Below are 14,678 nucleotides of genomic sequence, written 5' to 3' on the forward strand. Positions count from 1 at the left end.
TCCTGAAAGGACCATGGGGATAATACCAAAGCTCCCAAACGGGCGGGAGAGTGCGGATGACTCTGCAGCACCGAATGAGAGAACTCCAGGTCCTCCTTAGCCAGGGTATCAAATTTGTAGGATTTTACAAACGTGTTTGCCCCTGACTAAATAACCGCTCGGCAAAGTTGTAAAAGCCGAGACCCCTCGGGCAGCCGCCCAAGATGAGCCCACCTTCCTTGTGGAATGGGCATTTACATATTTTGGCTGTGGCAGGCCTGCCACAGAATGTGCAAGCTGAATTGTATTACACATCCAACTAGCAATAGTCTGCTTAGAAGCAAAAGCACCCAGTTTGTTGGGTGCATAAAGGATAACAGCAAGTCAGTTTTCCTGACTCCAGCCGTCCTGGAACATATTTTCAGGGCCCTGACAACATCTAGCAACTTGGAGTCCTCCAAGTCCCTAGTAGGTGCAAGGCACCACAATAAGCTGGTTCAGGTGAAACACTGACACCACCTTAGGGAGAGAACTGGGGACGAGTCCGCAGCTCTGCCCTGTCCGAATGGACAAACAGATATGGGCTTTTTTGAGAAAAAAACACCAATTTGACACTCGCCTGGTTCAGGCCAGGGCCAAGATCATGGTCACTTTTCATGTGAGATGCTTCAAATCCACAGATTTGACTGGTTTTAAACCAATGTGATTTGAGGAATCCCAGAACTACGTTGAGATCCCACAGTGCCACTGGAGGCACAAAAGGGGGTTGTATATGCAATACTCCCTTGACAAAATTCTGGACTTCAGGAAATGAAGCCAATTCTTTCTGGAAGAAAATCGACAGGGCCGAAATTTGAACCTTAATGGACCCCAATTTGAGGCCCATAGACACTCCTGTTTTCAGGAAATGCAGGAAACGACCGAGTTGAAATTTCTTTGTGGGGCCTTCCTGGCCTCACACCACGCAACATATTTTCGCCACATGTGGTGATAATGTTGTGCGGTCACCTCCTTTCTGGCTTTGACCAGGGTAGGAATGACCTCTTCCGGAATGCCTTTTTCCCTTAGGATCCGGCGTTCCACCGCCATGCCGACAAACGCAGCTGCGGTAAGTCTTGGAACAGACATGGTACTTGCTGAAGCAAGTCCCTTCTTAGTGGCAGAGGCCATAAAACCTCTGTAAGCATCTCTTGAAGTTCCGGGTACCAAGTCCTTCTTGGCCAATCCGGAGCCATGAGTATAGTTCTTACTCCTCTACGTCTTATAATTCTCAGCACCTTAGGTATGAGAAGCAGAGGAGGGAACACATACACCGACTGGTACACCCACGGTGTTACCAGAACGTCCACAGCTATTGCCTGAGGGTCTCTTGACCTGGCGCAATACCTGTCCCGTTTTTTGTTCAGACGGGACGCCATCATGTCCACCTTTGGTATTTCCCAACGGTTTACAATCATGTGGAAAAAACTTCCCGATGAAGTTTCCACTCTCCCGGGTGGAGGTCGTGCCTGCTGAGGAAGTCTGCTTCCCAGTTTCCATTCCCGGGATGAAACACTGCTGACAGTGCTATCACATGATTTTCCGCCCAGCGAAAAGTCCTTGCAGTTTTTGCCATTGCCCTCCTGCTTCTTGTGTCGCCCTGTCTGTTTACGTGGGCGACTGCCGTGATGTTTTTCCCACTGGATCAATACCGGCTGATCTTGAAGCAGAGGTCTTGCTAAGCTTAGAGTATTATAAATTTACCCTTAGCTCCAGTATATTTATGTGGAGAAAAGTCTCCAGACTTGATCACACTCCCTGGAAATTTTTTCCTTGTGTGACTGCTCCCCAGCCTCTCGGGCTGGGCTCCGTGGTCACCAGCATCCAATCCTGAATGCCAAATCTGCGGCCCTCTAGAAGATGGGCACTCTATAACCACCACAGGAGAGACACCCTTGTCCTTGGATATAGGGTTATCCGCTGATGCATCTGAAGATGCGATCCGGACCATTTGTCCAGCAGATCCCACTGAAAAGTTCTTGCGTGAAATCTGCCGAATGGAATTGCTTCGTAGGAAGCCACCATTTTTACCAGGACCCTTGTGCAATGATGCACTGTTTTTAGGAGGTTCCTGACTAGCTCGGATAACTCCCTGGCTTTCTCTTCCGGGAGAAACACCTTTTTCTGGACTGTGTCCAGAATCATCCCTAGGCACAGCAGACGTGTCGTCGGGATCAGCTGCGATTTTGGAATATTTAGAATCCACCCGTGCTGTTGTAGCAGTATCCGAGATAGTGCTACTCCGACCTCCAACTGTTCCCTGGACTATGCCCTTATCAGGAGATCGTCCAAGTAAGGGATAATTAAGACGCCTTTTCTTCGAAGAAGAATCATCATTTCGGCCATTACCTTGGTAAAGACCCGGGGTGCCGTGGACAATCCAAACGGCAGCGTCTAAAACTGATAGTGACAGTTCTGCACCACGAACCTGAGGTACCCTTAGTGAGAAGGGCAAATTTGGGACATAGAGGTAAGCATCCCTGATGTCCCCGGACACTATATAGTCCCCTTCTTCCTGGTTCGTTATCACTGCTCTGAGTGACTCCATCTTGATTTGAACCTTTGTAAGTGTTCAAAAAATTTTTTTTTTAGAATAAGTCTCACCTAGCCTTCTGGCTTCAGTACCACAATATAGTGTGGAATAATACCCCTTTTCCTTGTAGTAGGAGGGGTAATTTAATTATCACCTGCTGGGAATACAGCTTGTGAATTTTTTCCCATACTGCCTCCTTGTCGGAGGGAGACCTTGGTAAAGCAGACTTCAGGATCCTGCGAAGAGGAAACGTCTCTACATTCCAATCTGTACCCCTGGGATACTACTTGTAGGATCCAGGGGTCCTGTACGGTCTCAGCGCCATGCTGAGAACTTGTCAGAAGCGGTGGAGCGCTTCTGTTCCTGGGAATGGGCTGCCTGCTGCAGTCTTCTTCCCTTTCCTCTATCCCTGGGCAGATATGATCTTATAGGGACGAAAAGACTGAGGTTGAAAAGACGGTGTCTTTTTCTGCAGAGATGTGACTTAGGGTAAAAACGGTGGATTTTCCAGCAGTTGCCGTGGCCACCAGGTCCGATGGACCGACCCCAAAAAACTCCTCTTCCTTTATACGGCAATACACCTTTTTGCCGTTTGGAATCTGCATCACCTGACCACTGTCGTGTCCATAACATCTTCTGGCAGATATGGACATCGCATTTACTCTTGATGCCAGAGTGCAAATATCCCTCTGTGCATCTCGCATATATAGAAATGCATCCTTTAAATGCTCTATAGTCAATAAAATACTGTCCCTGTCAAGGGTATCAATATTTTTAGTCAGGGAACCCGACCAAGCCACCCCAGCTCTGCACATCCAGGCTGAGGCGATCGCTGGTCGCAGTATAACACCAGTATGTGTGTATATACTTTTTATGATATTTTCCAGCCTCCTGTCAGCTGGTCCTTGAGGACGGCCCTATCTATAGACGGTACCGCCACTTGTTTTGATAAGCGTGTGAGCGCCTTATCCACCCTAAGGGGTGTTTCCCAACGCGCCCTAACTTCTGGCGGGAAAGGGTATACCGCCCATAATTTTCTATCGGGGGGAACCCACGCATCATCACACACTTTATTTAATTTATCTGATTCAGGAAAAACTACTGTAGTTTTTTCACATCCCACATAATACCCTCTTTTGTGGTACTTGTAGTATCAGAAATATGTAACACCTCCTTCATTGCCTTTAACGTGTGGCCCTAATAAGGAATACGTTTGTTTATTCACCGTCGACACTGGATTCAGTGTCCCTGTCTGTGTCTGTGTCGACCGACTAAAGTAAACGGGCGTTTTAAAACCCCTGACGGTGTTTTTGAGACGTCTGGACCGGTACTAATTGTTTGTCGGCCGTCTCATGTCGTCAACCGACCTTGCAGCGTGTTGACATTATCACGTAATTCCCTAAATAAGCCATCCATTCCGGTGTCGACTCCCTAGAGAGTGACATCACCATTACAGGCAATTGCTCCGCCTCCTCACCAACATCGTCCTCATACATGTCGACACACACGTACCGACACACAGCACACACACAGGGAATGCTCTGATAGAGGACAGGACCCACTAGCCCTTTGGAGAGACAGAGGGAGAGTTTGCCAGCACACACCAAAAACGCTATAATTATATAGGGACAACCTTATATAAGTGTTTTCCCTTATAGCATCTGTTTTATATATTTCTAACGCCAAATTAGTGCCCCCCCCCTCTCTGTTTTAACCCTGTTTCTGTAGTGCAGTGCAGGGGAGAGCCTGGGAGCCTTCCCTCCAGCCTTTCTGTGAGGGAAAATGGCGCTGTGTGCTGAGGAGATAGGCCCCGCCCCTTTTTCGGCGGCCTCGTCTCCCGCTTTTAACGGATTCTGGCAGGGGTTAAATATCTCCATATAGCCTCCGGAGGCTATATGTGAGGTATTTTTAGCCAAAATAGGTTTTCATTTGCCTCCCAGGGCGCCCCCCTCCCAGCGCCCTGCACCCTCAGTGACTGCCGTGTGAAGTGTGCTGAGAGGAAAATGGCGCACAGCTGCAGTGCTGTGCGCTACCTTTAGAAGACTGAGGAGTCTTCTGCCGCCGATTCTGGACCTCTTCTTACTTCAGCATCTGCAAGGGGGCCGGCGGCAAGGCTCCGGTGACCATCCAGGCTGTACCTGTGATCGTCCCTCTGGAGCTGATGTCCAGTAGCCAAGAAGCCAATCCATCCTGCACGCAGGTGAGTTCACTTCTTCTCCCCTAAGTCCCTCGTTGCAGTGATCCTGTTGCCAGCAGGACTCACTGTAAAATAAAAAACCTAAGCTAAACTTTTCTAAGCAGCTCTTTAGGAGAGCCACCTAGATTGCACCTTTCTCGGCCGGGCACAAAAATCTAACTGGCTTGGAGGAGGGTCATAGGGGGAGGAGCCAGTGCACACCACCTGATCCTAAAGCTTTACTTTTTGTGCCCTTTCTCCTGCGGAGCCGCTATTCCCCATGGTCCTTTCAGGAACCCCAGCATCCACTAGGACGATAGAGAAATAATGCTGTTTTGTTTGTGATGGTTATAAAGTATACTAAAATTATGCACAAGACATAAGAACAACACAAACACAAACCCACCAGAGGCGACAGACTACATGCAAGCTAACATGCCAAGGACTGACAGACAAAAGCAAAGCGAGTTATATACCTGGTCGTGTAGTGAGTCCTCTATCTGCGGCAGGGCGAGCATCAACTGGTTCAACTGGGCACGTGCAGCAAAACAAAAAAACAAGCAAATAAAAATAACAATACATAATTTGCTCAATGGATAGGAAAGACGGCAGAAAATAACATGAGGGCAGAGACATTGTGCCACTGGGGTTAATTTGACAGATAGACAGGACGGAAGGAAATAAAGGAGGAAGGGGAGAGGGAACAGGTGTACATCTGCATTCAGCCAAATCTATGGGTTATTACTGTACCACGTGTCATTCTGATTGTATAAAGCATTAAAGGGAATCTCTATCGTCAGAAAACTCTACTCCCCAGGCAGATGTGCTTTGCTGCCTTTATACAGGACAGCAGATCAGCTCAGGTCTGTGCAGGACATGCATGGATATAAATAAAGGATAATAATAATAATGGATCCATCAAGGCACAGCCCTGGTAGGTATCTAGGAATAACAGAACCAAACAAAGCTGCCTGAAGAACAGGATTCTCCTATAATGCAGGTGTCACGCAGACTGTAGCATTTTCCCATTTAACAGAGCCAAAGCTCCTCCACGGACATAAAGCAGTAACTGTGAAGCCAGGTGTCCCGTCACAATAGAGGAGCTTCAGCTGCTAAAGCCCTGCACATAACACCAGCTTATAATGGAAGGAAAACAAACAAAAAAGGAGAGTTATGGTAGACTTACCATTGTTAACTCTCTTTCTGCGAGGTACATTGGGTTCCTTAGGGAAACATCATGGTGTAGAGTGGATCTTGATCCAGAGGCGCCAACAGGCAAAAGCTTTAGGCTGTCCCAGGATGCATTGGGACCTCATCTATAACCCAGCCTCCAGGAACTGTGAGTTCAGTTTCGTTAACCAATCCAATGCAGGAGCAGGTAAGAGAGAAGGTAGATGTTAGTCACATTGAGCCACATTCTCACGACAGGAGAAAGGACTAGCAGCTAATGCCATACAAACCCATAGAAGCTACGTGTGTCAGGGTGGGCGTCCTGTGGAACCCAATGTACCTCACAGAAAGAGTTAACAATTGTAAGTCTACCATAACTCTCCTTTTCTGCAGCAGGTTACATTGGTTTCCACAGGGAAACATCGGGGGATGTCCTAAAGCAGTTCCTCAAAAGAGGGGACACGCCTTAGCTGGTATGAGAACCCGGTGTCCAAAGGAAGCATCCCGGGAGGTAGAAGTATCAAAGGCATAGAACCTAATAAACGTGTTCACAGAGAACCACGTAGCCACCTTGCACAATTGTTCTACGGACGCGCCATGGCGGGCCCGCCCAAGAAGGTCCAACAGACCGAGTAGAATGGGCATTAATAGCAGCAGGAGCTGGGAGACCAGCCTGCGCATAAGCTTGTGCAATCACCATTCTAATCCATCTGGCCAAGGATTGCTTATTTGCAGGACAGCCAAGTTTGTGAAAACCAAACAAAACAAAAAGGGAATCTGACCTCCTGATAGAAGCCGTCCTATTGATATATATACGGAGAGCCCGTACCACATCCAAAGACTGCTCTTTGGAGTACAAATCAGAAGAGATAAAGGCTGGAACCACAATCTCTTGGTTAAGGTGAAAAGATGACACCACCTTAGGTAAATAACCTGGGCGAGTTCTAAGAACTGCCCGGTCACAATGAAATATTAGAAAGGGTGGACGACAGGACAATGCACCAAAGTCCAACACCATTCTTGCAGAGGCAATAGCCAGTACAAACAAGACCTTGGCCGTGAGCCATTTAAGGTCCACCGTCTTAAGAGATTCAAATGGAGACTCTTGTAGGGCATTCATGACAACTGACAGATCCCATGGAGCCACAGGAGGGACATAGGGAGGCTGAATACGTAAGACACCCTGAGTGAATGTATGAACGTCAGGTATAGATGCAATTTTTGTCTGAAATCATACCGACAAGGCAGATATGTGAACCTTGAGGGAGGCCAGACGAAGGCCTAAGTCAAGGCCTCTTTGTAGAAAAGCCAGAACTCTGGAAGTTCTGAATCTGTATGCATCATAATTCTTATCAGCACACCAGGTGAAGTAAGAATTCCAGACCCTGTAATAAATCTGAGCAGATGCCGGTTTGCGGGCTTTTAACATAGTTTGGATGACTGCCTCAGAGAATCCTTTGGCTCTCAGGAGTGATGCCTCAATAGCCACGCCGTCAAAGCCAGTCCGGCCAGGTCCGGATAAAGACAAGGGCCCTGTACAAGGAAGTTTGAGCACTGAGGAAGTAGAAGAGGACGCTAAACACTGTCGGTCTGAGAACCAACGCCGTCTGGGCCACGCTGGAGCGGCTAGAAGTAGAAATCCTCCTTCTTGTTTGAAATTTCGCAGGACCCTCGGCAGGAGTGACACTGAAGGGAACATGTAGTGCAGCCGAAAGTTCGATGGAATTGCCAGTGCGTTCACGAACGCTGCTTGAGGATCCCTTGTCCTTGATCCGAAGACTGGAAACTTGTGATTGTGTCGAGACGCCATCAGGTCTACGTCTGGTAGGCCCCACTTGTCTACTAGGAGTTGAAAGATTTCTGGATGAAGATTCCACTATCCGGCGTGCACGTCCTGGCGACTGAGGAAGTCTGCCTCCCAGTTTAGAACGCCTAGAATGAACACTGCCTGTATTGCTGGCAGATGGCGTTACGCCCAACAAAGGATTTTTGACACTTCCATCACAGCCATGCGGCTTCAGGTGCCGCTTTGATGATTTATGTATGCCACCATAGTGGCATTGTCTGACCGTACTTGAACCGGCCTGTTCTGTACCAGAGGCAGGGCGAGAGTCAATGCATTGAACACCGCCCGCAACTCCAGAATGTTTATTGGGAGGAGTGACTCCTTGGTCCAGCGACCCTGAAAAGAGTGTTGCTCCAACACCGCATCTCATCCCCTGAGGCTGGCGTCCGTTGTCACCAGGACCCAGTCGGGGATCCAGAAGGGATGGCCTCTGCTCAATTGCTGGTTCTGTAGCCACTAGGTCAGCAACAGACGAACCTCCGGAGTCAAAGTGATCATGTGAGATCTGATCCGATGAGATAGGCCATCCCACTTGGAAAAGATTAACCTCTGCAGAGGGCGAAAATTAAATTGAGCGTACTCTACCATGTCGAATGCTGGCACCATCAGTCAAGTACTTGCATCGCTGAGTGTATCGACACTCTGGGGCGACAAAGTAATCTCATCTTATCCTGTCTTGAAATCTCAGGACTTTTCGTTGACTGTGCGTGTCCAGGAGTGCCCCCAGGTGCACCATGCTCTGAGCTGGGACCAGTGAGGATTTCTTCCAATTGATGAGCTACCCGTAGGGTTGTAGGAAGCTTACTATCAGTTGTAGATGACTGAGGAGGACATCGTGGGAGTTTGCCAGAATCAGCAAGTCGTCCAGATACGGCAGGATCCTGACTCCCTGGCGATGGAGATGGAGATTGGCCGTCATTATGGCCATGACCTTGGTGAAGATCCGAGGAGCCGTAGCCAGTCCAAATGGCAGAGCCTGGAATGGATAGTGGAGGTTGCCAATAGCGAACCGCAGATACTGCTGATGCGACATGGCAATAGGTATATGCAGGTACGCATCCTGTATATCCAGGTTCCATAGCCAGTATAATTGAGAGCAATGTTTCCATACGGAACTTGGACATTCTCACAAACTTGTTCAGTGATTTGAGTTTGAGTATAGGCCGGAAACACCTATTGGGTTTCGGAACTAGAAACAGGGTCAAGTAGTAATCTCAGCCTCTCTGGGCCAGAGGAACCTGCACTACCACTCCTGTATTCAGGAGAGAACTCACAACCTTTTGCAAAGCTTGCCCCTTTAATGGATCCGAAGGGATAACCGTGGTGCAAAGCTGGCGAAGGGAAAGTCTCTTGAAGGAGACTGCGTCCTCATAAGAGACAACTTCTCGCACCCATGCGTCTGAAGTGCTAATTATTCAGACCCGGGTGAACTGTAGAAGTCGGCCACCCAGCCTGGGGTCCTCCAGGGGGAGGCCCGCCCCGTCATGCAGCAGACTTGTCTTGTTTAGAAGCAGGCTGACTGGCCGCCCAGGACTGATTTGCCTTGGGCTTAGTTGTTTGGGAGCACGAGATTGTCTCGGGTATGCCTGACCTTTTGCTTTCCCTTGAGGCTGGAAGGAACGAAACGTGGTACCTTTAGCCTTCTGTGCAGAAGACTTAGTATTTGGGAGAGAGGCAGTCTTAGCAGCCGCCAATGCAGACAATTTTATTTAGGTCTTCCCCAAACAAAACAACCCCCTTAAGGGGGAGTACCTCCAAGGTCTTTTTGGAGTCTAGGTCCACCTTCCATGACCTTAACCACAGAATACGGCGATCCAGGACAGACGTAGTGAATGACTTGGCTGCCAACACACCCGCCTCAGAGGGCACTTCCTGAATAAAATGGGCGGCGGTGGTAATGTTGAGACAGGTATTGTCTGGCATTGTCAGATATATCCTCGGGCAGCTCTTCCTCTAACGCCTGAACCCATGCTTCAATTCCTTTTGCAGCCCAAGAGGCCGCAATAGTGGGTCTATGTACAGCACCTGTAAGGGAGTAAATAGATTTCAGGCATCCCTCCACACGCTTATCTGTCTGTTCCTTCAGTGAAATGACAGTGGTGACAGGCAAAGTGGACGACACCACTAGGCGGGTGACATGAGAATCCACCGGCGGTGAATTTTCCCACTTAGCGGATAGCGAGCCAAGACCCGTTTAGATAGAGGGAATTTCTTTCCTGGATTAAACCAGTGCTCCTGCCTGATGTCCACCAAATGGTCAGAATCGGGTAATAGATTTTTAACCACCTTCTGCCGTTTTCTTAGCCACAGTAGTGGAATCCTCATCATCAGTGATTTGTAGGATTAGCTTAATAGCAACCACTAGGGCAGGGACATCAATTTGCAATGGAGAATCCTCGTCAGACACACCTGGTTCAGTGTCTGACAGGACAGTATGCGCCCCCTCTTATTCAGATGAAACATCTGAGAGATTTGTGGATTGTGAGGAGAAAGCAGCCAGCCTAGATGACCCAGAGACATGAGAGTGACCTGGAGTAGATTTTTGTCTGACCAAGGAATGATTTAATTGCTGCAACTGGTTAGACAAATTTTCCACCCAAAGGGGATTAACCATAGGGACAATTTTTGGCTGTAACGGCACAGGTGGTCCCATAGGGGGCATAAGGCGTTCCCCCAGAGTACCCAGTAGGTTTGTGAACGCAGCCCAGGGTGGCTCCTGGTTGGTTACAGGAGCTGTGGACTGGCTGGGAGATGTATGACAATTAGTACACAGACCAACATACACAGCTTCCCCCTCTGGTAAATCTTTGGCGCATGGTCTGCATGATTGAGGAGCATCCACAGACTTGCTGCCCTTCTTGTTAGACATTGTACATAAATGCAACAACAGAGCGAATTAGTATGATAAAGCAAGACAGAGTACAATACCTGCACATAAATCCGTTAGTATGTGACTATAGACACCAGCGAATAAATCCGGTATTATATGACTGAGTACAGAGTAGAATACACGTAATAATAAGAATTTACTTACCGATAATTCTATTTCTCATAGTCCGTAGTGGATGCTGGGACTCCGTAAGGACCATGGGGAATAGCGGCTCCGCAGGAGACTGGGCACAAAAGTAAAAGCTTGAACTAGCTGGTGTGCACTGGCTCCTCCCCCTATGACCCTCCTCCAAGCCTCAGTTAGGATATTGTGCCCGGACGAGCGTACATAATAAGGAAGGATATTGAATCCCGGGTAAGACTCATACCAGCCACACCAATCACACCGTACAACCTGTGATCTGAACCCAGTTAACAGTATGATAAACGAAGGAGCCTCTGAAAAGATGGCTCACAACAATAATAACCCGAATTTTGTAACAATAACTATATACAAGTATTGCAGACAATCCGCACTTGGGATGGGCGCCCAGCATCCACTAGGGACTATGAGAAATAGAATTATCGGTAAGTAAATTCTTAATTTCTCTAACGTCCTAAGTGGATGCTGGGACTCCGTAAGGACCATGGGGATTATACCAAAGCTCCCAAACGGGCGGGAGAGTGCGGATGACTCTGCAGCACCGAATGAGAGAACTCCAGGTCCTCCTCAGCCAGGGTATCAAATTTGTAGAATTTAGCAAACGTGTTTGCCCCTGACCAAGTAGCTGCTCGGCAAAGTTGTAAAGCCGAGACCCCTCGGGCAGCCGCCCAAGATGAGCCCACCTTCCTTGTGGAATGGGCTTTTACAGATTTTGGCTGTGGCAGGCCTGCCACAGAATGCGCAAGCTGAATTGTACTACAAATCCAACGAGCAATCGTCTGCTTAGAAGCAGGAGCACCCAGCTTGTTGGGTGCATACAGGATAAACAGCGAGTCAGATTTCCTGACTCCAGCCGTCCTGGAAATATATATTTTGAGGGCCCTGACTACGTCCAGTAACTTGGAGTCCTCCAAGTCCCTAGTAGCCGCAGGCACCACAATAGGCTGGTTCACGTGAAACGCTGAAACCACCTTTGGGAGAAATTGAGGACGAGTCCTCAATTCTGCCCTATCCGTGTGAAAAATCAGGTAAGGGCTTTTATAAGATAAAGCCGCCAATTCTGAGACACGCCTGGCTGAAGCCAGGGCTAACAGCATTACCACCTTCCATGTGAGATATTTTAATTCCACAGTGGTGAGTGGTTCAAACCAATGTGATTTTAGGAACCCCAAAACCACATTGAGATCCCAAGGTGCCACCGGGGGCACAAAAGGAGGCTGTATATGCAGTACCCCTTTGACAAACGTCTGGACTTCAGGCACTGAAGCCAGTTCTTTTTGGAAGAAAATCGACAGGGCCGAAATTTGAACCTTAAATGGACCCTAATTTTAGGCCCATAGACAGTCCTGTTTGCAGGAAATGTAGGAAGCGACCCAGTTGAAATTCCTCTGTAGGGGCCTCTTTGGCCTCACACCACGCAACATATTTTCGCCAAATGCGGTGATAATGTTTTGCGGTTACATCCTTCCTGGCCTTTATCAGGGTAGGGATGACTTCTTCTGGAATGCCTTTTTCCTTCAGGATCCGGCGTTCAACCGCCATGCCGTCAAACGCAGCCGCGGTAAGTCTTGGAACAGACAAGATCCCTGCTGGAGCAGGTCCTTTCTTAGAGGTAGAGGCCACAGGTCCTCCGTGAGCATCTCTTGAAGTTCCGGGTACCAAGTCCTTCTTGGCCAATCCGGAACCACGAGTATAGTTCTTACTCCTCTCCTTTTTATGATTCTCAGTACTTTTGGTATGAGAGGCAGAGGAGGGAACACATACACTGACTGGTACACCCATAGTGTTACCAGAGCGTCCACCGCTATTGCCTGAGGGTCCCTTGACCTGGCGCAATATCTGTCTAGTTTTTTGTTGAGACGGGACGCCATCATGTCCACCTTTGGTTTTTCCCAACGGTTTACCATCTCTTGGAAGACTTCTGGATGAAGTCCCCACTCCCCCGGGTGAAGGTCGTGTCTGCTGAGGAAGTCCGCTTCCCAGTTGTCCACTCCCGGAATGAAAACTGCTGACAGTGCTATCACATGATTCTCCGCCCAGCGAAGAATCCTTGCAGCTTCTGCCATCGCCCTCCTGCTTCTCGTGCCGCCCTGTCTGTTTACGTGGGCGACTGACGTGATGTTGTCCGATTGGATCAATACCGCCTGACCCTGAAGCAGAGGTTTTGCTTGACTTAGGGCATTGTAAATGGCCCTTAGTTCCAGAATGTTTATATGAAGAGATGTTTCCATGCTTGACCACAAGCCTTGGAAATTTTGTCCCTGTGTGACTGCTCCCCAGCCTCTCAGGCTGGCATCTGTGGTCACCAGGATCCAATCCTGAATGCCGAATCTGCGGCCCTCTAGTAGATGAGCACTCTGCAGCCACCACAGAAGAGACACCCTTGTCCTTGGCGACAGGGTTATCCGCTGATGCATCTGAAGATGCGATCCGGACCATTTGTCCAGAAGATCCCACTGAAACGTTCTTGCATGGAATCTTCCAAATGGAATCGCTTCGTAAGAAGCCACCATTTTTCCCAGGACCCTCGTGCACTGATGCACTGACACCTGGCCTGGTTTTAGGAGATTCCTGACTAGCGGGGATAACTCCCCGGCCTTCTCCTCTGGGAGAAACACCTTTTTCTGGACTGTGTCCAGAATCATTCCTAGGAACAGGAGACGTGTCGTTGGAATCAGCTGCGATTTTGGAATATTTAGGATCCACCCGTGCTGACGTAACACTAACTGAGATAGTGCTACTCCGACTTCTAACTGTTCCCTGGACCTTGCTCTTATCAGGAGATCGTCCAAGTAAGGGATAATTAAAACGCCTTTTCTTCGAAGAAGAATCATCATTTCGGCCATTACCTTGGTAAAGACCCGAGGTGCCGTGGACAACCCAAACGGCAGCGTCTGAAACTGATAATGACAGTTTTGTACTACAAACCTGAGGTACCCTTGGTGAGAAGGGTAAATTGGGACGTGGAGATAAGCATCTTTGATGTCCAGAGACACCATATAGTCCCCTTCTTCCAGGTTTGCTATCACTGCTCTGAGTGACTCCATCTTGAATTTGAACCTCTTTATGTAAGTGTTCAAGGATTTTAGATTTAAAATTGGTCTCACCGAGCCGTCCGGCTTCGGTACCACAAACAGCGTGGAATAATACCCCTTTCCCTGTTGTAGGAGAGGTACCTTGATTATCACCTGCTGGGAATACAGCTTGTGAATGGCTTCCAAAACTGCCTCCCTGTCGGAGGGAGACTTTGGTAGAGCAGACTTCAGGAACCGGCGAGGGGGAGACGTCTCGAATTCCAGTTTGTACCCCTGTGATACTACCTGCAGAATCCAGGGGTCCACTTGCGAGTGAGCCCACTGCGCGTTGAAATTTTTGAGACGGGCCCCCACCGTGTCCGAGTCCGCTTGTAAAGCCCCAGCGTCATGCTGAAGACTTGGCAGAAGCAGAGGAGGGCTTCTGCTCCTGGGAAGAGGCTGCCTGGTGCAGTCTTTTTCCTCTTCCTCTGCCCCGGGGCAGAAACGAGTGGCCTTTTGCCCGCCTGTACTTATGGGAACGAAAGGACTGAGTTTGAAAAGACGGTGTCTTTTTCTGCTGAGAGGTGACCTGGGGTAAAAAGGTGGACTTTCCGGCCGTTGCCGTGGCCACCAGGTCCGATAGACCGGCCCCAAATAACTCCTCTCCTTTAAACGGCAATACTTCCATATGTCGTTTGGAATCCGCATCCCCTGACCACTGTCGCGTCCATAACGCTCTTCTGGCAGAAATGGACATAGCACTCACTCTTGATGCCAGGGTGCAAATATCCCTCTGTGCATCACGCATATATAGTAATGCATCCTTCAAATGCTCTATAGTTAGTAATATACTGTCCCTATCCAGGGTATCAATATTTTCAGTCAGGGAA

At 48.7% G+C, this 14,678-nt stretch overlaps 1 protein-coding gene across 4 annotated transcripts in view; it reads right to left on the minus strand.

The window, feature by feature from the left end:
- APP (amyloid beta precursor protein) overlaps nt 1-14,678 on the minus strand; it is a 405,252-nt gene that overhangs the window by 14,840 nt on the left and 375,734 nt on the right. For 2 of the 4 annotated variants that reach the window (XM_063956379.1, XM_063956381.1), the window contains one exon: nt 5,204-5,257. The exons of the other annotated variants lie outside the window; for them this stretch is intronic. In XM_063956379.1, the coding sequence (XP_063812449.1) occupies nt 5,204-5,257 (54 nt within the window). The remainder of the gene's footprint in view (nt 1-5,203; nt 5,258-14,678) is intronic. 4 annotated transcript variants of the gene reach the window in all.

The sequence above is a fragment of the Pseudophryne corroboree genome, chromosome 2, assembly GCF_028390025.1.
Source record: "Pseudophryne corroboree isolate aPseCor3 chromosome 2, aPseCor3.hap2, whole genome shotgun sequence".
NCBI classification, from domain to species: domain Eukaryota; kingdom Metazoa; phylum Chordata; class Amphibia; order Anura; family Myobatrachidae; genus Pseudophryne; species Pseudophryne corroboree.